Source organism: Branchiostoma belcheri, unplaced genomic scaffold (assembly GCF_001625305.1).
Source record: "Branchiostoma belcheri isolate BF01 breed outbred unplaced genomic scaffold, Haploidv18h27 scaffold6, whole genome shotgun sequence".
Lineage (NCBI taxonomy): Eukaryota > Metazoa > Chordata > Leptocardii > Amphioxiformes > Branchiostomatidae > Branchiostoma > Branchiostoma belcheri.
Genome location: NW_017804242.1, coordinates 452,207 through 476,837, shown reverse-complemented (window position 1 = coordinate 476,837; position 24,631 = coordinate 452,207). Strand labels below are relative to the sequence as shown.

Genomic DNA, 24,631 nt, shown 5'->3' with positions numbered 1-24,631 from the left:
CCCCGCATTCCAATGCTGGAGCAGAAAAGCTTGAAATACCTACCAAAACACTTGAATAAAGACATACTGTCAGTATGGAAATGCTCTGTGCAGGTGTTAATCAAGTTAAATCCCAACAGCCAATCAGCAAGAAATGCTCTGTGCAGGTGGAAATGCTCTGTGCAGGTGTTAATCAAGTTAAATCCCAACAGCCAATCAGCAAGAAGTATAGAGGAAAGCTGCATGCCTATTGGTTGATGCCCTGCATTCCATTGTGATGACTCATGCCCAGACGTGGTAAACACGCACACTAACACAGTAATACATTTGCTATAACACAGCCAAAAAACTCAAATAAAACCATTCTAAAAGCCTGTATCACAAAAATTTAAAAAACGCCTAGGGGTATTTGCCCACTCTACCTCCATACCAAATTTCAGGACCTTAGGCCCTAAAATGAAGAAGCTGAATCCATTTAAAAAATGGCAGGAGAAGAAGAAGAAGAAGAAGAAGGAGGAGAAGGAGGAGAAGAAACATCAGAAAAAGCAATATGGGTTCACCACCACTTCGTGGTGTGGTGAACCCATAACAAGTTGTTCGGTGTGATATAGCTAGCTGCTGGTGTGTTATGCCGAAGGGCGGTTATACCGGCTATACCGATACAGATACAGAGTAGTATTCTCCATCAATCATCATCAATGACTTCAAGCATAGCAAATTTCCTCAAAGGAAATAACATCCAGTTGTAATATAGTGGACAAGGAGTCTGATCTGGAATGATTTTACCTCTTGAGTTCAGTTCAGGGCGCGCTGAGCACATTGAATTGAAATTGGCAGCATCATGATCTGATTCAGTTGGATGCACGGAATAAAAGATCCCCTTTATATTGAGTCTGCATGCGTGATGCTGATCAACCCTAGGGTCAGCTGCCGGGATTTCCACTCAGTCAACCAGAGAATAATGTAGTTGCTGCCAGGAATAATGATAGATAATAATATGGTTTCTATGATATATATAATGCCTGCCTATATGCCTCAGGCCAGGTACTGGCCCCTTGCTCCCCCCTGTCAGGGTCTTCCAGCCAGCTCTATCAAGGGCAATAGTCTCTGCGTCTATTATATTATATGATATATATGACATCAGGGTAGATATATATATATATACTAGTATATGATATCGGTAGATATATATAATATCAGGTTAGACATTGCATTTGGCAGAATCGCTGATTCTAGCCCGATCAGAATCTCTGTTGACAGAGATACTATGCTTCCATACTAATGTCGATTTCTGCACTTCTTGAAGCAGAGGATTGACAGGCTTTTGCATGGCTGTGATACACGGTTTTCCTTTTGGCCCTGTCCTTGGTGCTGAAATGTCTCTTGCCTATTTTTATACTTTTGATACTGTCCTTGGTGCTGAAATGTGTATTACCTAGCCCCAGAGACCCCAATCAAATACCTGGTTACCAAACTTATTATAGCTCCAGAGTCCTACAGCCTCTCTGCAAATAGATTTGCTGTAGGACTGTAGGACTCAGGAGCTATAGTAGGTTACCAGAGTCTGTGTTCAGAGAAACTTCAGTCAGAATGTAAGGAATGGCTGTTAGGGTTACTGTGAGAGTATTAGTGTCCCATTTATAACTCCTAAATTTCAGGTCAATGCATTGATCTAAAGCAACACAATTCATTTAAATGTCTGGCTGTCTTGTTATAGGCAAATGTCTCTAAATCTACGTAATATTATACAGACTCCAATCAGGATTTCTACCAATGGTGTGCTATACTATTGCACTTGGGTAACAGTTTTCTTCAAGTAGTTTCAATTTCTTGTAAGATGGAAAGTTAACACATTGAAATCAAATAGCAGACATTTCCAGGGTTTTCAGCAGGATTTTTTCATAGCATAGGGGTCAGGTACAGAAGGGCAACTTTTGTGGCGCAAATTGCACATTGAGCCAAAATATTTTGAAACTCATAACCCCCTGAGACAGTATTTCTTGTTTGGTGAGGAACAGATTTTGTGAAGTTAAGGTTTTCCCTTAACTTTAGCTTCATTCTAAAGTTACATTTTCATTTTTTTGAAAGATTTATGAAGGTTCTCCCTCCCAAAACACCCCTATGCTGGTTGAAAGACAGCATAGGGGTCAAAATTATAGCATAGGGGGTCAAAATCATAGCATAGGGGGCCCCTATGCTAAAAAGGCCTGGCTAGAACACTGATTTCTGATGCCTCTATGCTGTAGGCAAATTGTGACCAATATAGAAATCAATTTATTTCCTGTAATAACATCTTTTTAATTCATTGCTGCCGGCAATACCCAAACAAAATTATTCCGTTTAATCTGATATCACGACTCACATCAACGGAATTAAAAGAATCCAATATATTTGCCGTAATTTCAATTTAGCCGCAAACTAGATAGCTGATTGCTGTTCGTGCAAAGCTTATTTCATTTCATCCTACACGTACATCACTCTTTGAGTGAACTTTGATGCCCTATCTCAGTATTCCTGTGTGTCACACCTCTGCCATGATAAGTATGAAAGGTTGCTGCCTCTGGAAACGCGGCAATAAAAGAACCAGGCTGCTCTTGAGTGTCAGTCGGTGATGAGTTCGTGTTGAGGGCTTAGCTGAGCCTGAAATTGCACACGAAGAAGCGACGGCTCTCCGTATTGGGCAGGAAATGTGAGGAGTTAGCTTGGCACCTCTGAGGGCCCCGGAAGGGCTCGGGCCGCAGTAAGGAAATTCTATGGATGGCATCCGCATGTGCATTGACCTTATTATGAAATAAGAAAAATACATTTTTAATTTTCCTTTTTTGTTTGCTATCATGGGTATAGAGCGTACGTGAGTGAGTTAACGTGACAAAATAGAACGTAGGAGATATATGCTGTGTGGTAGCCCTCAGTTGTTGGTATTAGTGATGATAGGTTTCCATACTAGTGTCACTTTCTATCTTCCTGAATACTGAAATAAAAGACTAGTTAGCTAAACTTAGCTGTGATACTTCAATTCTTGTTTTCAAAAATTAGGCATCTGTTTTATTTTTTGCCCATCTTTTTGTGCCCTCTCGCAGTAGATTTGGAGTCTGCAGAGGATGTCGTCCATAGAATTTACTTGCTGCAGCCTCAAGTGTTACATCATGCGAGCAGGATATTAGTGTCAGTGCACTGAACTGCATTTGCCAAAAATAACTAATAATAAAAATTCATTTGTGAAGGAGGCTCAAGGAGATATTACACAAGTCCGCTTCAGAGAGGTTATTCCACTCTTCAATAAGTGTGTAATAAAAGTACAATGTTCTACACCAGTGGTTTGGATGGACAGGTTTATAGGTTAGCTTAACAGTTGAAGTACATCATAATTCTTAACTTTCTGGTTATGTAAGATACAGTATATCTCTGATCAGGTTACTCACCTTTTCTGCAACAAAAGACACTTGAAGAAGCTTGTCACTGAGCTGAGCTAGCTGCCACCGCACCACGTGCCTTCAAAGCTGGTGTGTTAAGCCCAAGGGTGGTTATACCAGTTATACAGAATACAGATCAATGATTATGAAGAATATATTAATAGTTTTAGATCTAGAGGAGGTGAATTTGTCATGAATAACTTTATGATGCAATTAAAACCTTAAACAGGGAAAATAATTTGTGAACAAGAAATAATAATATCTAATACTTCAGTGGAATGTTAAGAACTTGTGAGAATTTCTTCTTTTATTCATGACAATATGGTAACGTTGTGAATTTCTGGCTGATTCTGTCTATAGTAAGTGTTTTCCCACTGGTTCCCATAAGGCAACAGACATGCATATAGCAGGAAATTGAAGACAGCAAAAGGGGTTTCTTTTCTTGAACCTTTGACCCAACTTTCTGTCACTGTAATCAAAGTGCTTATGTGGAAATAACTACAGAATTGCCAGCAGACACACAAACAGACATACCTAAAACAAAACCTCCATACATGAAGGTAACAATTTGTAAAGACAACTAGTTTTTGTTCCAGGTCTTACATAGATTTAACATGTATGCAGTGTAAGGCTTATTTCATTCTGTGAAATCGGATCACAGAACGTATCTATATGGAAATCGCTTGAACGTGGCACTTGAATGTCTCCCCATACGTTTTACAGCCTGGGTGCTTGAATGTCAGCATGTGCTGCGGTATAAATCTGAGCTTGCCGTAACATAAACCTCGATGAAAGCCTAATCCCTATTGAAGGAGGATTTATGTGGTAGCAACTCTCAGAGCAGCAGTTTATTTGATCAGGTGGATGATATTCATGGGCAACCATTTTGTGGCAAGGAAATCTGCATCATAAAAATGGGAATAATATTATCCAAAGTGTAAGCAGTTATGGATGACAATGTACTTAGTTCTCAAATACCTTTTTGGTACTCTCCTTGGTACTGAAATGTCAGTTACCTGTTTTTTCCTTTTTGGTACTCTCCTTGGTGCTAAAATGTCAGTTATCTGTTTTTCCTTTTTGGTACTCTCCTTGGTGCTGAAATGTCAGTTACCTGTTTTTTTCTTTTTGGTACCAACCTTGGTGCTAAGATATCTGCTACCTGTTTTTTTTGGTACTGCCCTTGGTGCTGAAATGTCTGCTACCTTGTATTTTCTTTTGGTACTGTCCTTGGTGCTAAAATGTCTGTTACCTGTTTTTTTTTTCTTTTTAGTACTGCCCTTGGTGCTGCAATGTCTTTTACCTGTTTTTTTTTCTTTTTAGAACTGCCCTTGGTGCTAAATTGTCTGTTACCAGTTTTTTTTTCTTTTTAGTACTGTCCTTGGTGCTAAAATGTCAGTTACCTGTTTTTATCTTTTTGGTACTGCCCTTGGTGCTAAAATGTCTGTTACCTTTTTTCCTTTTGGTACTGTCCTTGGTGCTGAAATCTTTCTAACCTGTTTTTTGGTTGTCTTTGGAAATCTTATGAGACCACATTGCCTTATACAGTAGATGTACAGAATGTACCTGTGGTTGCTATAGAGTATTGAATGATAAATGGCAACATTTAGGCTAAGCACTCATGCTGAAAATGTCCACCTAGGTACCATAATACATGCACTTTACTTCAATGTGTTATGTTGTGTTTCACAATGCCCTATAGAGTAGTTCAGAAGTATCTATTAAAACCTACTGAAGTGGGGAAAATTGTAAACTGAATATCTTTTTCATGGCCTTATTATATAGCATACATTGATAGTTACTGAAGCGGGGAGAATTATAAAAGGAAGACCATTTTTCTTGGCTTTATCATTCAGCGTATATTTAGAACTGTAACATTGTAACATTCAAACATTAAAAGCAGTGATGCATATAGTTCCACAACACACTTTTATTTGCCTAACTTATAACATATGGCTATATTACAGTTCATACACCATGACTAACAGTACTTTTGAACAAAATTGCTGTGAGTTTTCTAAGGATCCAATAACTTTAGAAACAGTAAGTTTTGTATGAAAAGGCTGGTAAATGCCTAGAGGAAGTCCAACTGCCTTTTTGAGCCTGTAGGGGCAGTGGGTTGTTAATCCACTGTGTCTAGGGCATGGTATAGGAAGGCAGTGGAAAAAGAGGGATGGCAAGCAGACATGAGATCAAGAGCCCATCCCTCTTCTTCCACCGCCTTTTACCTCCCCAACTGAACTCAGGTACCCATTTTACACCTGGGTAGGATGAAAAAAGTTGTGTGAACTTCTTTTTACCATCAACAGTACGACTTTGGAACAATCTTCCAGAAGCAATAACTTATAATGATTGCTAGGGACAGACAGAAGTTTAAATGTGAAGTAAATTCTTTCCTCTGACAGCGTCCTGTATTGGCAGTCTGGCTGCTAATGCTGAGTGAGAGCTGATATGGATAAAAAAACATCAATAAAAGTGCCTAAACTTCCGAAGGACACAATGTCCAGCCAGGAATGCAAAAGAATCAAACCTATGACCCCTTGATCTCATGTCTGCTCCCCACTCGCCTCCAGCATTGGTTCTGTATGCAGGGACTGTTTGAGCCTCTTGTTCCGGATCACCGGTAATGACCATGTAACTTGACATGATTGTGCTCCATCTTCCACGAGCCCCGAAGTGGCGAGCGGTAATTTGAGAAGGCCGGGCGGAGGATCGATCTCTCACCTTGCACGACGGGGTGAAGGTGATCCACGCATGGTCCGCGGCGCTTTATCGGTTATTGCCTTTCTGGGAACGTTTTGTGGGGTACACAAAAGAGGCGTCAGGGGGGCTGGTATTGAAGAGGATAGGCATAGTTGCTGGGGATATAAGGAGGCCGATTGTTAGATATCAAACAAAGAATGAGAAAAATTAATTTATCGGTTATTGCTTCTCTCGAAATGTTTTGTGGGGTGCACAAAAGAGGCGTCAGGGGGGTTGGTAGTCAAGAGGATGTGTCTGCATGGCATATAGATTGGGGGAAAAGCAGGCCAATGTGGCCGATTGCAGGAAAGATACCAAAGAAAGAATGAAATTAATCTTAGTATCGGTTATTGCTTTTCTGGGAATGTTTTGTGGGGTGCACAGAAGAGGCTGTCAGGGGGCTGGTATTCAAGAGGATATGTCTGCATGGCATATCCTCTTTCAGCTAGGTTGGGGGTAAAGCAGGCCAAAGATATCAAACAAAGAATGAAAAAAATTAATCTATCGGTTATTGCTTTTCTGGAAACGTTTTGTGGGGTGCACAAAAGAGGCGTCAGGGGGACTGTAGTCAATGCATAAATTCTAGAGTGATAAGGCAGCTGATTGTTGGAAAGGTATCAAAGAACACACAACAATAATACAAATCTTCTTATCCTCAAAAAAAAGTTTGTAAACCTAACTTTTGTCAGGCCGATGAATTCAGCCATAGACGTGGCACGTTCTGGGATTGTTTTAGTAGGAGATTTGGAGAGTCTTTCAGATTACTGAATCAGATGCTTTTCTTTGCGCAGATGACTTGTATTTTTTATGGTATACTCACCATACTGTGAAGTGGCATGAATTTGTTCTTCCTGAAATTATAATCTATTGGAAAACAACACCCTCCTCATGACTTCAGTGCTCTTTAAGCATGGGGTGCCTGTGATCCATGGTCTGCTGTGCTTCATGGGTTACTGCTTTTTCTTGCAATGTTTCGTGGGGTGCCCAAAATAGCCTGGTAGCTGCGATGTATTCAGAGCTTACCTTCGATGCCTCAGTATTCTGTTGTGGATGTCTGCACTTGTGAAAGCTGGGTTATGTTTTGATGGTGTTGCACGCTTGAACAGAGTTCAGTGCTCCATGCAAAGTATTCAGGTTTTGTGACTGTTGAAGGAGTAGGGCTAAAAATACCAGCTGAATATGCAGGTAAAAATGGAATAAGTACTGCTGGAATTTCTGATGCATGTCTACCTGCGCTGGTCTGTTGGTTTGTTCAGTGTATGACACTAAAAGTCTACACACTCAGTCGGATATTTGTTTGTTTCTTTTTACTGTATTGATTTTTGCCAACTAGGTTTTTTTTTCAATTTTCACATCAAAACAATACTCATACGAAACACTAACATGTTTTGGGTTACATCAGGGAACTGCAATGTGAAGAAGTTTAGAAAAAAAGAAATTAAAGCAGAAAACTGAAGTAGTATCTAAAGCTTATTAATAAGAATTTGTCTGCTGCAGATAATTTCACTGTTACATGTACAAGTCAGTATCAGCATTAGTGTAGGTACATTGTATGCAGAAAAATGTTTTCCAAGCGCATGCAATGTACATTTATATGTACATGAATACATGCATGAGAAACAAAGACTTTACTACTTAGCAACCCATACACGTGCCCACCCTTTTAAGGTGCTAAAGGAAGGCCACAGGGCCTGACTCGTTAATTACAGTTCTCAGTGCAGATAGCTGCTGGTCAATACAACCTCTTAACTCGACCGTGTCTTCCTTTAATGTCTCCAACACTCCGTGTCTTCCTTTAATGTCTCCAACACTTACTGTGACTCAGGACCAGAGGGCGGGATACATTTTACCAGATTGCTTTCTACCCATTAGTTAAAGCTGCACTTACATGTAAGTCGAGAGGAGGGTGTTATCTTCCAACTGGTAATAATTGACTGTCGGAAGTAAAAGCACTCAAGTTTGGAGGAGGATGTTACTTTCCACGAGATGGTAATTTTGGGAAGAAGTAATTGTGGTTTTAACTGAGTTGCACATGCGAAAAGTGACTTGAAAAATACCCTCTAAAAATCGCAGAATGTTCGGTGCCTTTGGCTGAATAAAATGTGATTTCTTTGGCATTGATGAAAGTTAGGTTTCAAAAATAATGTACTTGGAGATGAGAAAAAAGTCTTGTTATTTCTTCGATATCTTTTCAACCATTGAAACATGAGTGAGTGAATTATGCCAAAAATATTGCAGCACTGATTCAAAAGTAAAATTTGTACATTCATGTACAATGAAGAATGCATAGGGGTAGTGATACTGATAGACACTCAATACTGTTTTAGAAAACACGTTCAACTTTCACATGAAGTGGAATTCTGCATAAACAAGTTGGCTTATTTTGTATTTATTGATAAATTCAACGAATTTCAAAATAACACCCTCTTCCCCAACTTTTAAGTACTCCCTTAATTAGCTCTATTGCCTGATCTCACAACCAATTTCAAACAGATACTTGATTCTAATTACCAAGATCACAGTCCTGCAAGCTAATTTCAATCTAAGTAGACAGTTAGCTCAAACAAAATTAAATCTGTCAGTGAGTGTGTGAATTGGGAAAATATTTTCATTACTTGCTAAATGAAATTATTATGATGTCTTATAAATGACACTTCTTTTCTTAGGTTTTGGATTATATTTGTCACGAAGGACAGATTTCATGGCTTGAAATACTTGGTGCACCCAAAATTGGAGCTGTGCACCCATTTTTGTTGTGTGGGTGCACTGGTGCACACATTCAAATATTGTAGGTTTATGTAAATGTATCTATAGTAGTATACAGCATATTCTTCATATCTAAGTGCCACCCAAGTTTTTAGCAAGGGTGTACCAGTCCACCTTTTCCCAAAAATGAATTTCGAGCCCTGGATTTAATAAGGAAGAGAAACTAAAACTACCGCATAATACCATGTAATAAATGCCAAGGAAAATAGGTATTAAGGCAGTAACGTATTTATTGATCTGCCTGTGTGCAATTACTTCAAGGTTATGACTCTCTGGCCCTGAATGCCTATGAATATATATAGGTCCGTTCAGTAATGGTGTACTTACAGTGTGTGTGTGTCGTGGAGTAATGGCTATGGTCCACTATCAAGGCCACACAACAACCGTTAGGCACCCATTCTTAATGTGCTCGTTGTACGCTGCAATGTCATTTTGACTTAGTATACTACCCTTTGAATGAAAACTGAATAGTGAGTGAGTGAGTGAGTGAGTGAGTGAGTGAGTGAGTGAGAGTGAGTGAGTGAGTGAGTGAGTGAGTGAGTGAGTGAGTGAGTGAGTGAGAGTGAGTGAGTGAGTGAGTGAGTGAGTGAGTGAGTGAGTGTGCATGAGTGAGTGAGAATAAGTGAGTGAGAGTGCATGAGTGAGTGAGAATAAGTGAGTGAGAGAGTGAGTAAGTGTGTGAGTGAGTGTCAGTGAGTGAGTGAGTGACATTGACCAAAAAGCACTTACATTTCATGATCTCATCCTGTGTCTTATCCATTGTGCACACTCCGAAAACATATACTGTACTCTCATCTTTTCAAAAGAGGTTTTGATACTAGACATAATTCTGATTACTTTTAACTTAGGATAATTTATAATATAATTCTGTTTCTTGTTAAATCTGGCAATTATTAAAACATAATTCAAAACCCGAGAACAGACGTGTCATTTATAAGACAAGCCATAATAATTTCATTATCCAGCAGTGTAACCATGCTTATTTCCCCAAATACACACACTCAGGTTTAATTTTGTTGGAGCTAAATGTCTTCTTAAGGTTGTAATCAGCTTGCAGTACTGTTATCCTGGCAATAATACCAGTTCTTCTGTATCAGCAATTCCCTGTAATCACTAGACAGTATAAGCTTCATTGCAAGCTGTTTTCTTATATATTATAGCATTTATGGCTAATATATATATAATTGAGTGAGAGTGATATGTAGTGCTTTCAACCCCTGAAGTCACTATATTTAAAAGTTAGAAGATGAAACACACTAAACATACATGCCTGTAGAGTACATGTAAGTTACCTCATCCTAATGTTTAGGCCATTTGAATAATCATCGTACAGTTCCACTGTTCATCACGTAAAGATCGTTCACACAGAACTGGTAGTAACTCTACAGTCGTGGTAAAGCATGAAAAATGGATACTTCTAACCAAATGGGCCCAAAGAGCGGCCATCCTCCAGGGTTTAGTAAAGTACCTGGGAATATCTTAATATCTGCAGTGCGTTACGATGTGACGTTGACTGTATAACATACATGTAGTATTACACGTATGCTACGGCCACATTTCAGACTTTATTATACTTCTATTAGATACATGATTGTATATCTTATACCTCATCTCTGCAGGCTGTTTCAACAGAACTGATATTACAGATGTTTTATACATGTTATGACTACACTTTAGGCTTTATTATGGTTTTAGATACATGTATATCTTATATCTGAAGGCTGTTTCAACAGATATTACAGATGTTATGACCATGCTTCACACTTTATTATACTATTTTTAGATAGCTTATACCTTACATCTTCAGGCTGTTTCAACAGAACTGATATTACAGATGTTTTATACATGCTATGACCACACTTTATGCTTTATTATGCTATTAGATAATATCTTATACCTTATATCTGAAGGATGTTACAACAGATAATTATAGATGTTTTATACCTGCTATGACCATGCTTCACACTTTATTATACTATTTTTAGATACCTTCTATCTTCAGGCTATTACAACAGATATTACAGATGTTTTATACATGCTATGACCACACTTCAGACTAACTTTATTATGCTATAAAATATATCTTAATTTACCTTATATCTGCAGGCAGATATTAAAGATGTTTTATACATGCTATGACCACGCTTCACACTTTATTATACTATTTTTAGATACCTTATATCTTCAGGCTGTTTTAATAGAACTGATATTACAGATGTTTTATACATGCTATGACCACAGTTCACACTTTATGATACCATTAGATACATGTATATCTTATACCTCATCTCTGCAGGCTGTTACAACTGATATTACAGATGTTTTATATATGCTATGACCACGCTTCACACTTTATTATACTATTTTTAGATACCTTATATCTTCAGGCTGTTTCTACAGAACTGATAATACGGATGTTTTATACATGCTATGACCACACTTCAGACTTAATTATACTATTTTTAGATACCTTATACCTTATATCTGCAGGCTGTTTCAAGAGAACTGATATTACAGATGTTTTATACATGCTATGACCACAGTTCACACTTTATGATACTATTAGATACATGTATATCTTATACCTCTTCTCTGCAGGCTGTTTCAGCAGATATTACAGATACAACAGATATTATACATGTACATGCTATGACCACGCTTCAGACTAACTTTATGATGCTATTTTTAGATACCTTATACCTTATATCTGCAGGCTGTTTTAAGAGAACTGATATTACAGAATGATGTTATATTCATGCTATGACCACGCTGCACACTTTATTATACTATTTTTAGATACCTTATATCTTCAGGCTCTTTGAACAGAACTGATATTACAGATGTTTTATACATGCTATGACCACACTTCAGACTAACTTTATTATGCTATAAAATATATCCTAATTTACCTTGTATCTCCAGGCTCTTTCAGCAGGTATTACAGATGTTTTATACATGCTATGATCACACTTCACACTTTATTATACTATTTTTAGATATCTCATACATGTGTACCTTATATCTGCAGGCTGTTACAAGTCAGAGATATTATAGAATGTGGCCTAGCACAAAAAGTGTACAATCAGTCAATCATGCTTCAGACTTCATCGTAAATATCATAATAATATATCTTATACATGTTGAAATAACAGATATTGTGTACAACTACGTACTATGATGTCATTGATCACCCTTTATGAGTACTAGTATCAGTTTTTCAAGAGCTGCCGGAAATACATTGTATAAATCATCTGTGCATTGTCAGCTGTCCTTGAGATTCCTTGCTTTCCATGTTAGTGTTTGATCATAATTCATAAGTCTACGTACATGTACCTCACACATCCGGCCATAGATAAAAAGGAAAATCTCGTGAAGCGAACAAAAGAATTCATGTATCATACAAGCCTGGCTAGCAGCATGAATTCTGGCTCCCTTTCTTCTTGTAGTCTAAAATTATAGCTTAGATATGTTCTTTCATATAAATCCCATTCTGAGCCCATTTTCCATGGTGTGAAATATGGGTATCACAAGTCATGGAGCCCCCATCATTGTGGTGGAAGGCAGAAGAGCTTTCTGCCTTGAATGTCGCTTAACATCGCCGCTTTCTTCTAAGATATGATCCAGCCGGCACACATAAACGACTGTCATTCTTGACCGTAACAGTTTTTATGATCATAAAATGTTTGCAGTGAAGTACTACTAGAAATCTTTCCTGCAGTAGATCATCAGCCTCCAGGCAAAAGATGCAGTCTGTGATAGATAAAGGAAGTGTGTCGAGGAGGATATCAAAGATTGCTGCATCACCAGTTTTAGTCCTGCTAGACAGAGCCGCCTGGAACGCAGTGTGAAGACTGCTGCCCACTCGTTTCAGGGGCCCCCGCAGCAGTTTAATCAAAACCTTGATACTACTTCTACCACATGACTTGTACACTTGCACTACTACTAGTACTAGTACACTAGTACTGTACAGTAACTAGTAGCTGACTGCTGCCCAGCAGTGTGTCAGGGACCCCTGCAGCACTATAATCTGGATATTGCTGCTCCTGCTACTACTGCTACTACTAAGTTACTACTACTGCTACTACTACTGCTGCTACTACTGTTGCTACTACAACTGCTACTACTACTACTACTACTACTACTACTACTGGCAACCAGTAATTAACTACTACTGGCAACTATATTTAACAATGTCTGACATGTTTCCTCAGGCGCAGAAGTCCTGGATAGAGAAGACCTTCAGCAAGAGAGAGTGTATCAAGTATGTGCCAAATCTAAGAGACCCCCATAGGTAAGGATGATTCCTATCTTCTTTTGTACCATGATCACTGTTTTAGAATATCAAAGTCGTTCAGATTTGGAGTGGTTTTCTTGATTTAATATTGTTACAAACTTTGTAAAACAATAAATCAACAAAACCACTCCAAATCTGAACGACTTTAATTAGTATGGCATATTTTGAGAAGACGATATTCTAGAATATTTGGTAAATACATGATGACAATCGTTAACGTTCAAAGATGTTACCAAGTACAGTAGGGGCATCAGCATTAGATAGCTTTAAACAATTTTTAGTGTCAGATGTCTAAGGGTTAGGTGTAACAAGACTTAGTAGTTCGGTGTCATATAGCCAGCTGCTGCCGCACCACATGCCTGTTAAGCTGGTGTGTTACGCCGAAGGGCGGTTATGCCGATATACAGATGCAGAATGATACAGATACGTATAATTGAAGAGAGAGTGTATCAAGAATGTGCCAAATCACACAAACCCCAATAGGTAAGGATGATTTATGATATCTGTCTACTGTGAGCTCTCATAATTCCTGCAAAGGTACCCTAAGGCCACCACATTAAAAAGAAATGGTGTTATCGAAGCTTTCTCAAGAGTGTCATAAACCACCTAAATATCTGATGTGTGCAGACAGCAGGGACCCATTGGAAGATCTCTTTAAATTTGCTCTTTTTTTCATTTTTTTTCATTTGGTATTGTCCTTGGTACTGAAATCTCCAATACCTCTTTTTCACTTTGGTGCTGTCCTTGTTACTGAAATCTCCCATACATTTTTTTTCACTTTAATACTGTCCTTGGTACTGAAATCTGCCATACCTAATTTTTTTTCCTTTTTGGTACTGTCATTGGTACTGGAAATCTCCCATACCTCTTTTCCATTTTGGTCTTGTCCTTTGTACTGAAATCTCTCATACCTGTTTTTCCTTTTGGTACTGCCCTTTGTTCTGAAATCTCGTATACCTTTATTTTTTTCATTTCGGTTCTGTCCTTGGTACTGAAATATCTCATCCTTTTTCACTTTGGTCTTGTTCTTGGTACTGAAATCTCTCATACCTTTTTTCCTTTTGGTACTCTCCTTGGTACTGTCCTTGGTACTGAAATCTCCAATACCTGTTTTTTATTGGGGTACTGTCCTTGGCACTGAAATCTGAAATACCTCTTTCCTTTTTGGTACTGTCCTTGGTACTGAAATCTCTCATACCTTTACATGTATTTTTTTCCTTTTGGTGCTGTTCTTGGTACTGAAATTTTCCATACATGGTTTCCCTCTTTTGATACTGTCCTTGGTGCTGAAATCTCCCATACATGTTGGACTGGGTCCCGATTTCTGTCACTAGTAAAGATTAACGCCCTGCTCCCTGTTGGATGAGCCCGGAGGATATCACATGCTACGATTCATGATGTAGAACTGGCACGGATTATTGGTTTAAAGACCTGGCACGATACCATACTGTGGGCTGAATACAAATTCACACGATTATTATAGGATATTGGGGTTTTATTTTTACACCAGTAATAACTCTTACCTGCTTATGTTTTACATTTCAGTGTCTATTAGACACCTTCGAAGCAAGTGAGAGTTTTACTGGTTTTGTAAAAAGAATATCCCATATCTATGGATGCTTTACCAACCAGAGGAAATTAATTTTGAAACTCACATAATTTTGCATGCAAGCATGTATAGGATATTGGGGTTTTCTTTTTACACCAGTAATAACTCTAACCTGCTTAATATATATTTTACGTTTCAGTGTCTATTAGACACCTTCGAAGCGTAAGCATGTGAGAGTTTTACTGGTTGTGTAAAAAGAATATCCCATATCTATAAATGTTTTACAAACCAGAGGAAATCAATTTTGAAACTCACACAATTTTGCATGCAAGCATGTACCGTCACGTCATTGTGTCAGTGCATTAAACAAAAAAACTGCAGGTATGCAGTAATTCTGCATCAGTCTCAACTTGGAAGTGTACATAGAAAACCACAATATCCTATGTTCTACCAACCAGATGAAATTGTTTTTGAAATTCACACAATGTTGCATTATGCACTTATGTCATTGTGTCGATGCATTAAACAAGAAAACCGCTGGCATGCAGTTATTCTGCGTCCGTCTGGGGTTGGAAGAGGAAGTGTCTTATTAGCAATGGCTTAACAGTTAATCCTGGTAATGTATATAAAAGGGATAACAAGCAATTTCATTGACTTAACGGAAAGAATAACAACTTTTATAAGGTCAAGTTCACAGTACAACATGGAAATGTAAAATAAATTGGCTTAACACTAACAGTTAATCTAGGCAATGTGTAAAAAGGACAATTTTAATCTTTATTGATGCAAGCAAAGGTACAGTGGCTTTCGTAAGGTCAATTTTGAAATACAAATGTGAAAATAAAATGAATCAGCTTAACATTTAATACTTGTAATGTGTGTATTGGAAAGTGAGATCAAAGCTTTATTCAGGAACAAAAATTACACTCAGAGACTTTCCATTTGGCTTAATAGTTAATCCTAGTAATGTGTAAAAGGGATAACAAGAAAGTATAGCCACCTTTATGTGTCATGTAAGGTCAAATTCAAAATGGAAAAACAAAATAAGTAATTGGCTTAACATCTAATCCAGGTAATGTACAATTTTAAAGGTAAAGGACAATTTTAATCTTTATTGATGCAACAAAAGGTACAGTGGCTTTTGTAAGGTCAATTTTGAAATACAAATGGAAAATAAAATGAATCAGCTTAAACAGATAATCCAGGTAACATGTAATGTGTACATTGGACCATTAAGATCAAAGCATTATTGAGGAACAACAATTACATTTTGTACACTCAGAGACTTCCCTAAGCCTAAGGCCAACTTCAAACTAGAAAATGGAAAAGTTACTCTAAATCAGCGTAACACATAATCCAGATATAACAAGAAACTTAATTGACACAATGGAAAGTACAGCAACTTTTATAAGGTCATGTTCACAGTACAACATGGAAATGCAAAATAGATTGGCTTAACGGTTAACCTAGGTAATGTGTAAAAGGACAATTTTAATCTTTATTGATGCAACACAGGTACAGTGGCTTTTGTAAGGTCAATTTCAAAATGCAAATGGAAAATAAAATGAGTCGGCTTAAAAGTTAATCTTGTAATTTTTATATCGTACGAGATCAAAGCTTTATTGAGGAACAAATATTACACTCGGAGACTTTCCTAAGGTTGACAAATGCAAGCTACAAAATGGAAAAGTAAATCGTCTTAATGGTTAATCCTGCTAATGTGTAAAAGGAATTGTAGTAAGAAAGCTTTATTGATGCAAAAAGGTACAGTTGAGTTTCGTAAGGTCAACCTTATTAACTACAAAATAGAAAGCAACATGGATTGGCTTAGCAGTGATCTAGATAATGTGAAAAGGGATAATTGCAATCTTTATTGAAGCAATAAAAAGGACACTGACCTACACAAGGTCAAGTTCAAACAATAAAATGGAAGCACAAAATGAATCTGCTTACATGCAGCAGTTAACACGTATAATGAAATGGATAATGTCTTTGAGATCAAAGCTTTATTACTGTATTATACTAACAGCAACTTTTATAGGGTCTGAAGTACAAGTTTAACCACAAAATGGGAATACAAATTATTGGCTTAATAACAAATCCTGTTAATGTGTAAAAAGTACAATTAGAAGTATGCAATAAAAAGTAATATATAAGTGATTTTTCAAAGGTCAACTAACAACAAAATAGAAAAATGGGAAATATTATTAATATTACCATTTTCTGCAACCAACATATTAATTAATAATATTTCTGAATCAATGGTAAAGGCTGCAACGGATCATGCTTTTTGTCAAGAACCTTTAATTTGGTTACATCTATTTCTGTAATTTGACTAGTAATAAGAAGTTATATTAAAAACCAAATTTTCTTGTACAGTTGTGAAAGTACATAATCCCAAGGTTACATGACACATGTGCTTTTAGAGTCCTAAGGCATGGTTCCAAGTTGGCTACAAAGCTGTCTGTACACTTCCTGTAGAAAATTGTTATAAATGGCTGGATCTGTCCTCCATTTCCCTCTGGCGTCCACCTCCAAATCTCCTACCGATAGCAGCCACTCTCACACGCACGGTTAGGCTGTCATTAGGAGAGCGTATTAGGTGGGAACCCTTCATGTCTGAACTGGCATTAAGGGCAGTAAGTAAGTGACACAACAGGTCAGGTCAGAAGATTACAGTTTACAGCCTCAGAACACCTCAATCGGGATGACTTTCACAAGTACAAGCTATCTGGCACACAGTTTCTGTGATAGTTACAGTACAAGTGCACAGGGTACATGACTCTGTAAGACTCTGAGATTACAACTACAGAATACCTCAATCAGGGTGACTTTCACAGTTCAAGTGCTCTGGCACAACGCAGTTACTGTTACTAAAGTTTGCACTCTTTACACAACACAGTAATAGAGTTTAGATTGCAGCCGAACATGGCGGGACTGGCATTAAAGGGCAGTAAGTGAGGTCAGAGATAAGAGGGGTAAATGACACAAGGGATAACTACACAACACGGGTAAGTTAGCAGATTACACAGCTAGCTATAGAACACCTCAATTGTAGTGACTTTCACACTCACAGTACGAAGTAACACTCTTTACACAACACAGTAATAGTAGAGTTTAGATTGCAGCCGGACATGGCGTGACTGGCATTAAAGGGCAGTGAGTGAGGTCAGAGATAAGAGGAGTACATGACACTGTGATCTGGGATAACTGCACAACACGGGTAACTTAAAGCAAATTGCACTCACATACACATAAAAAAGCCTGGTTACCAAACCTATCAATTCATAAAGCAAATGCGGAGAGGATGTTGGACTCAGGAGCTATGATATGTTTGGTAACCAGGCTAACATACATAATACCTCAATTGTAAATTGTACAGTACAACCACTCAGACACCACACATGCAGTCAGGTCAGCAGATAAAAGGGGTACATGACACTATAGTCTGGGCAATGAGTCAGACTTGACCTTCAAACTTGACCTTGAAAGTCCTTGCCTCCCCCGCACCAGGAGATGTAGGTGTGGGAGGCTGGCGAGGGGGAGCACTTCTGGGAAGCGTTATCGTTAGAGTTAGTTTTAGGCTCGACCTTGAGACATGACCTTCAGACCTGACCATGATTGTCCTTGCCTGAGCCCATGAGACGTAGGTGTGAGAGACTGGAGGGGGAGCACTCCTCGGAACGGTTAGTGTTAGGCACGACCTTGAGACATAACCTTCAGACTTGACCTTGAGATTTGACCTTGAGTGTGTTTCCCCTGCAGGAGATGCGGGTGTGGGAGGCTGGAGGGGGAGCACTCTTCCGAAGGGTTAGGCTTAGTTTTAGGCTCGACCTTGAGACATGACCTTCAGACTTGACCTTGAGATTTGACCTTGAGTGTGTTTCCCCTGCAGGAGATGCGGATGCGGGAGGCTGGAGGGGGAGCACTCCTCAGAAGCGAGGAGCGCCCAGAGCACATCGTGCATGGAGGAGGTTCGGTGGACACCAGCGGCACACACAGAGGAAAACCCATCAGATGCGTTTGGAACACTGGAGTTCCAGGGGGCAGGGCACACCAGCAAGGCACAGGTAGGGCCGGAACAGATGTGTACAACAGATAGAGTTGGTAAAAGATTGGGGGTGTGTTTTTGGACTCCTGACAAAACAGGACACAGACATGTCACTGATAACAAATTTTGTCACTGGATCACATTTGTTGAAGGTCATTGTACAAGTTTGGTGCAGGAGGATTTTCAAGCAGACTAGTACTGTAACAGAAGCAAGCATATAAGACAGGCATTTACATAACAAGACAGCCGAATTTTGTTTTTGTAGGGTAATCCCATAGTTTGCAGTCGACAATCACACATTAAGCTTTCTCTTTGGTGTATTACTTACAATGCATGTAAAAGAAATCTGGTACAATGTATGTTCCATTGTACAGACTTATAGCAGTTATTATATTATTGTAAACTGCTGAAGTGTTAAACAGAATGTCTGTATTGTTCCAGTATGTTCGTAGTCCTAACAAAACTGTTGAAAAAAATTGATTAACTGTTACAGCATGTTTGTGTCATTCTAGAGTGTCCTATCTAAACTGTTTCGTGAGAAGTTAAACACAATGTTTTTGTTGTTCTGTAGTGTCTAATGTTTTTGTTCCAAATTATGTTCGAATGTTCTAGACGTTAACTAGAGTGTAAGAGTTTTAAATGCAATGTCTGTGCTGTTCCATGTAGTACTTAAACAGCATGTTTGTGTTGTTCCAGTACGTTCGCATGTCGTACGACACGAAGCCGGACGTGATTCTCCAGCTGCTGACCAAAGAGTGGAAACTTGAGCTGCCCAGACTCCTCATCTCCATGCACGGCGGGCTGCAGAACTTTGAACTCCAGCCTAAACTCAAGAGGGTCTTCAGGAAAGGGCTTCTGAAGGCGGCAAAGACCACGGGAGCCTGGATTCTCACATGTGGCACTCACTCAGGTAAGGCTACCTCTCATTCATTCATGTGATATAAACTCCAGCCTAAACTCAAGAGGGTCTTCAGAAAAGGGCTGCTGAAGGCGGCAAAAACCACAGGAGTCTGGATTCTCACATGTGGCACTCACTCAGGTAAAGTTTGGTAGATCTCAAGGGATTTTGGACTGACAGAAATGGGTTTTTACATAAAGAGATGTAGATACAATTAATTATGATAAACCCAGCCTAAACTAAAGAGGGTCTTCAGAAAAGGGCTGCTGAAGGCGGCAAAAACCACAGGAGCCTGGATTCTCACATGTGGAACTCACTCAGGTAAAGTTAGCTCTCACACAACTCTGAACTGAGAGAGATAGGATTTGTTATATGTTAGTTACAGATATATGTACATGTGATAACTCCAGCCTAAACTGAAGAGGGTCTTCAGGAAAGGGCTGCTGAAGGCAGCAAAAACCACAGGAGCCTGGATTCTCACATGTGGAACTCACTCAGGTAAGGCAACCTCTCGTTCAACTCTGAACTGAGAGAGATGGGACTTGTTATATGTTAGTTACAGGTATATGTACATGTGATAACTACAGCCTAAACTGAAGAGGGTCTTCAGGAAAGGGCTGCTGAAGGCAGCAAAAACCACAGGAGCCTGGATTCTCACATGCGGAACTCACTCAGGTAAAGTTTGATCTCAAGGCTAGGGACTTTGAACTGACAGAGATGCAGAGGTGGATTTTTTTTCTACAGATAAGTAGCTGCATGCCATTAATTGTACAAATGATAATTGCTGAAGGCAGTTGTGAAGCCACTGGAGCCTGGATTCCCACATATGGCACTCACTCAGGTAAAGTTTTATCTCACAAAACTCTGAAAAATGTAGGATACAATATATTATGTACATGAACAATGATTCCTCCAGCCCAAGGTCAACATATGGCACTCATTCTCTGACAGGTACATGACATGTACAATGTAAATGTGACTCTCACAGCTTTGAAATGGAATTTGTATAGAAAAAGAAATGGAATTTGTATACTCTCTAAAGAGATCTAGATACAAATAATAATTTAACTGACAGCAATTGTCAAGAAGAATATTAAGAAAAAGATGATAAAGGTATCTCACAAAAACTTTGAAAATGGACCTTATGTACTTGAAAAATGAATCCAATTTGCACACAAAGCTAGAGATCTAGATACAAATGATTATTGTTGACAGCAATTGTCAAAAAGAATCAAGAAAAAGATCAAGGTAGCTCTCACATAACTTTGAAATGAATGTTATGTACAAGGAAGAGATAGCATTTGTATACAGAGAGATATGGATACAAAGGATAACAGTTGCTGATACTAGATAAAGAAAAAAAAGTAAATGTTCAAGAAGAAAATATTAAAGAAAAAGATGATCAAGGTACATGTATCTCTCACACAACTTTGAAATGGATAATATGTATAAGAAAAAGAGATGAAATTTCTAGTATACAAAGTTAGAGATCTGGTGGGGTTAGAGTAAGTAACACTAAGTCTTTATTTTCCATCCCCTGCAGGTGTGACCAGACAGGTGGGAGATGCGATGGGGGAACTGTCCACTCGCACCAGGATGAGAATCTGTACCCTTGGGGTGGGCCCCTGAGGTGGGGAATTACCCCTGGGTGTGGGGTTAGATGATCTGTACCCTGGGCTTAATGTTGTATTTCCTGTCCCCTACAGGTGTGACACGGCAGGTGGGAGATGCAATGGGGGAACTGTCCACCCTCACCAGGATGAGAATCTGTACAATCGGGGTGGGGTTAGGTGATCTGTACCCTGGGGCTGGCCCCCTGGGGTGGGTTTAGCACTTATTTAGTAACTCTTTATTTTGTGTCTCTTCCATGCAGGTGTGACCAGACAGGTGGGAGATGCGATGGGGGAACTGTCAACTCGCACCAGGATGAGAATCTGTACACTCGGGGTGGCCCCATGGGGCATGGTGGACAACAGGGAGGACCTCATCAGCCCTGACGTAAGCAGGAAGTTCTCTTCTTTTCCCAAACTTGGCCAACATTTTGCCTCTTAGCTATTCACTACTGTAACCTTATGTAACCTTAAGTTAGCACACTGAAGTAGCCATTTCTGCATGGAGAAAGTTTATAGGACAATAAATTTGATCCTTTTCTTTCAAGGTATTGTCATCGCACAACAGCATGTTAAACTTTGAATTGGGGTTCAGTCACAGTAAATGAATCATAGTATTGTAAGGATGCCAAAACATGAACTTGAGATGAAACTGAAAATTTTAAAATTCCTATAGCACACTTCCTTCTGGCATACTGACTGTTTCCCCGCTGAGTAAGGGAGCCATCCTGAACAGTTATCACACACATTGTACTGCTGGCATCACGCCCACCACACCCACCCACATGTATCTAATACATGTATCTGTTCTCGCTCCTATCCAGGACATAAAGCAGTACCACACCATGGTGGACCCGCTCAGTAAGGGAGCCATCCTGAACAGTCATCACACACACTTCCTTCTTATAATTACTCACACATCCACATTTACCACATACACACACTTCCTCCTGACACTTACAGTTTACCACTCTGTCTATGCCCCACGATTGACAGTTTGACTCTGTCCTATCCAGGATATAAAGCAGTATCACACCATGGTGGACCCGCTCAGTAAGGGTGCCATCCTGAACAGTTATCACACACACTTCCTGCTGGTGGATAACGGCTCGGTCGGCAGGTACGGAGCAGAGAAGGACCTCAGGAAACACCTGGAGAGGCACATCTCTCAGCAGAGGATATCCATCAGTAAGTGTTACCGGTAACATCGTACATTCTTTATGGTTGGTCAGGACACCCAGACAGATTCACCGCGTTTTACAGCTGCATTGTTCCATAGGGTTAGTGTTTTACTGGAATGCGTGTGCTCAGCTCCAAGTCAGGTGGAGAAGAGATCATCTTTCCAGACATTACGTTTCTTAGAGCACTTCTAACTATCACTAATATTCATGCTGGGCTATAAATACATAGAGGGGTTGCTAGCATGTAAATTTTACTCCGTGTAACATTAAGGACAAAATCTTTTTTATGGTTATCTTAAGTTTGCAGAAAGGAGCACAAATTTGTGAATAGTTTAATCAGTAAGGTGACAGAAGGCCACTGAAACATCGGCTGAATAAACCTCTTGGTTGTGTAAAAAGAGTCTCTTTCAGGAAAACATATTGCTTTTGCTCCTTTTCCACTTCTTCTTTATGCCAAACAATAAAGGTCAATGACACCAGCAGGACAGAGTTGAAGGGGTTGGTCACCATATAACTTGTTATATGACATGTATTTGAGTAACAATAAACAGAGCAGCAATTTGATCGACATAACTGATAAGTGAGTCTAAGGTGTGTGTACATATTGTAGCTGTGATGTGTGTGTGTGTGGTTGTGTACGTACTATAACCATGCCTGTTTTCCCAGGAGATACGAAGGGTGTACCAGTGGTGTGTGTGGTAGTGGAGGGCGGTCCCAACGTGATCCACACTAGTAGACTCTCTAACGATAAAAACTTTTTTTCTCCAGGACATACGAAGGGAGTACCAGTGGTGTGTGTGGTAGTGGAGGGAGGTCCTAACGTGATCCACACGGTGTGTGAGTACACCAAGGAGGTTCCGCCCGTCCCTGTGGTAGTTTTGGACGGCAGCGGCCGGGCAGCCGACCTCCTGGCCTTCACACACAAATATGCCAAGGAAAACGGGTAAAGGATTCCAAAATTCATTACGTTTGTGGGGACTTGATAGAGGGGGGAAGGTCTAAAGTTTTCATGGTGTTCCTAGTTTTCAGTTAAAACAATTCTGTTGTACAGTTACTATAGCAGTGATACAATGAAAACACAATGTTTCCTGAATTTGCAGTGGAGAAGACACCAAGGAAACCTTCAAATCAAATGCAAACATTTCAACATTTACATCAAAGGGATTAACTTGACTTATCTAGTATTCAAAACATTTTTCTGTAAGAAGCATTCTAATTTTACTTTAAAAAAAAACTCTCTAGAAATATTTAGACCATTTTCCCATTGTACTGACCTTTGTAACTGAATTCTTGAATTCATGCTCCTTTGTGATGATGTATTAAGCTGATTAGAATGTCATGGAGTCATGTGGTGCAATGGCAGAGTGCTCGACTTGGAACTGAGAGGTCCAGGGTTTGAGTCCTGACATACCAGCAATCTTGTGCCCTAATATAGGCTTGGGAAAGGAACTTTACACGGCTTTCCCCACTTAAGTCAAGTGTATGTCTGTCCTGTATTTGTTTCTATGTGTGGGACACAACACCAGCAACAGCTGCCTGTGGTCAACGTGTATTGTACAGTTGCAATTTCAATAAATCAAATCAAATCAATGTCGTTCCTGTTGCACAGAACCATGGTGAGCGCTCTGCGGGACCAGCTCCTGGCCACTATCGAGACCATCTTCAGCTACTCCCACGAGCAGGCACAGCATCTCTTCATCGTCCTCATGGAGTGTGTCAAGAAAAAGGAACTGGTACAGAACAATACTCATCAATCTGTCTATCCATCCATCAATCAATCATGGCAATCATAATCAATATTCAAAATCCCAGCACAAGAACACTGGTGTTCCCTGTCTCCCACACCGTCAATCTTGAGAGAACCTTTCTACCCTCAACTTTAAAACTTTTAACAATAAAAATGTCAAGAAAAAGGAACTGGTACAGAACACCACTCAATCTGTCAATCCATCCATCAATCAATCGCAATCATTCAAAATCCTAGCACAAGAAAACTCTGGTGATCCCTGTCAATCATGAGAGAACTTTTCTACCATCAACTGTTGCACTTTGGAACAATCCTCCGAAGGAAATTGCTATGATCAGGGACAGACAGAAATGTTAATGTGAACTCAAGATAATTCTTTCCTCAGCACAAAACTCTGACAGCGT

At 39.3% G+C, this 24,631-nt stretch overlaps 2 protein-coding genes across 2 annotated transcripts in view; both read left to right on the top strand.

Annotated features, from left to right (window-relative positions):
• The window catches only part of LOC109482197 (transient receptor potential cation channel subfamily M member 3-like), a 73,579-nt gene extending 52,261 nt beyond the window's left edge, over positions 1-21,318 (top strand). The window contains exons 4-7 of the mRNA XM_019784892.1: positions 13,109-13,188; positions 18,636-18,810; positions 19,488-19,701; positions 21,233-21,318. Coding sequence (XP_019640451.1) covers positions 13,109-13,188; positions 18,636-18,810; positions 19,488-19,701; positions 21,233-21,318 — 555 coding nt within the window. The remainder of the gene's footprint in view (positions 1-13,108; positions 13,189-18,635; positions 18,811-19,487; positions 19,702-21,232) is intronic.
• Positions 21,319-21,590: 272 nt separating this feature from the next.
• LOC109482196 (transient receptor potential cation channel subfamily M member 1-like) overlaps positions 21,591-24,631 on the top strand; it is a 38,662-nt gene continuing 35,621 nt past the window's right edge. Inside the window, exons 1-4 of the mRNA XM_019784891.1 lie at positions 21,591-21,687; positions 22,316-22,487; positions 23,249-23,423; positions 24,090-24,213. Coding sequence (XP_019640450.1) covers positions 21,616-21,687; positions 22,316-22,487; positions 23,249-23,423; positions 24,090-24,213 — 543 coding nt within the window. The 5' untranslated portion in view covers positions 21,591-21,615. The remainder of the gene's footprint in view (positions 21,688-22,315; positions 22,488-23,248; positions 23,424-24,089; positions 24,214-24,631) is intronic.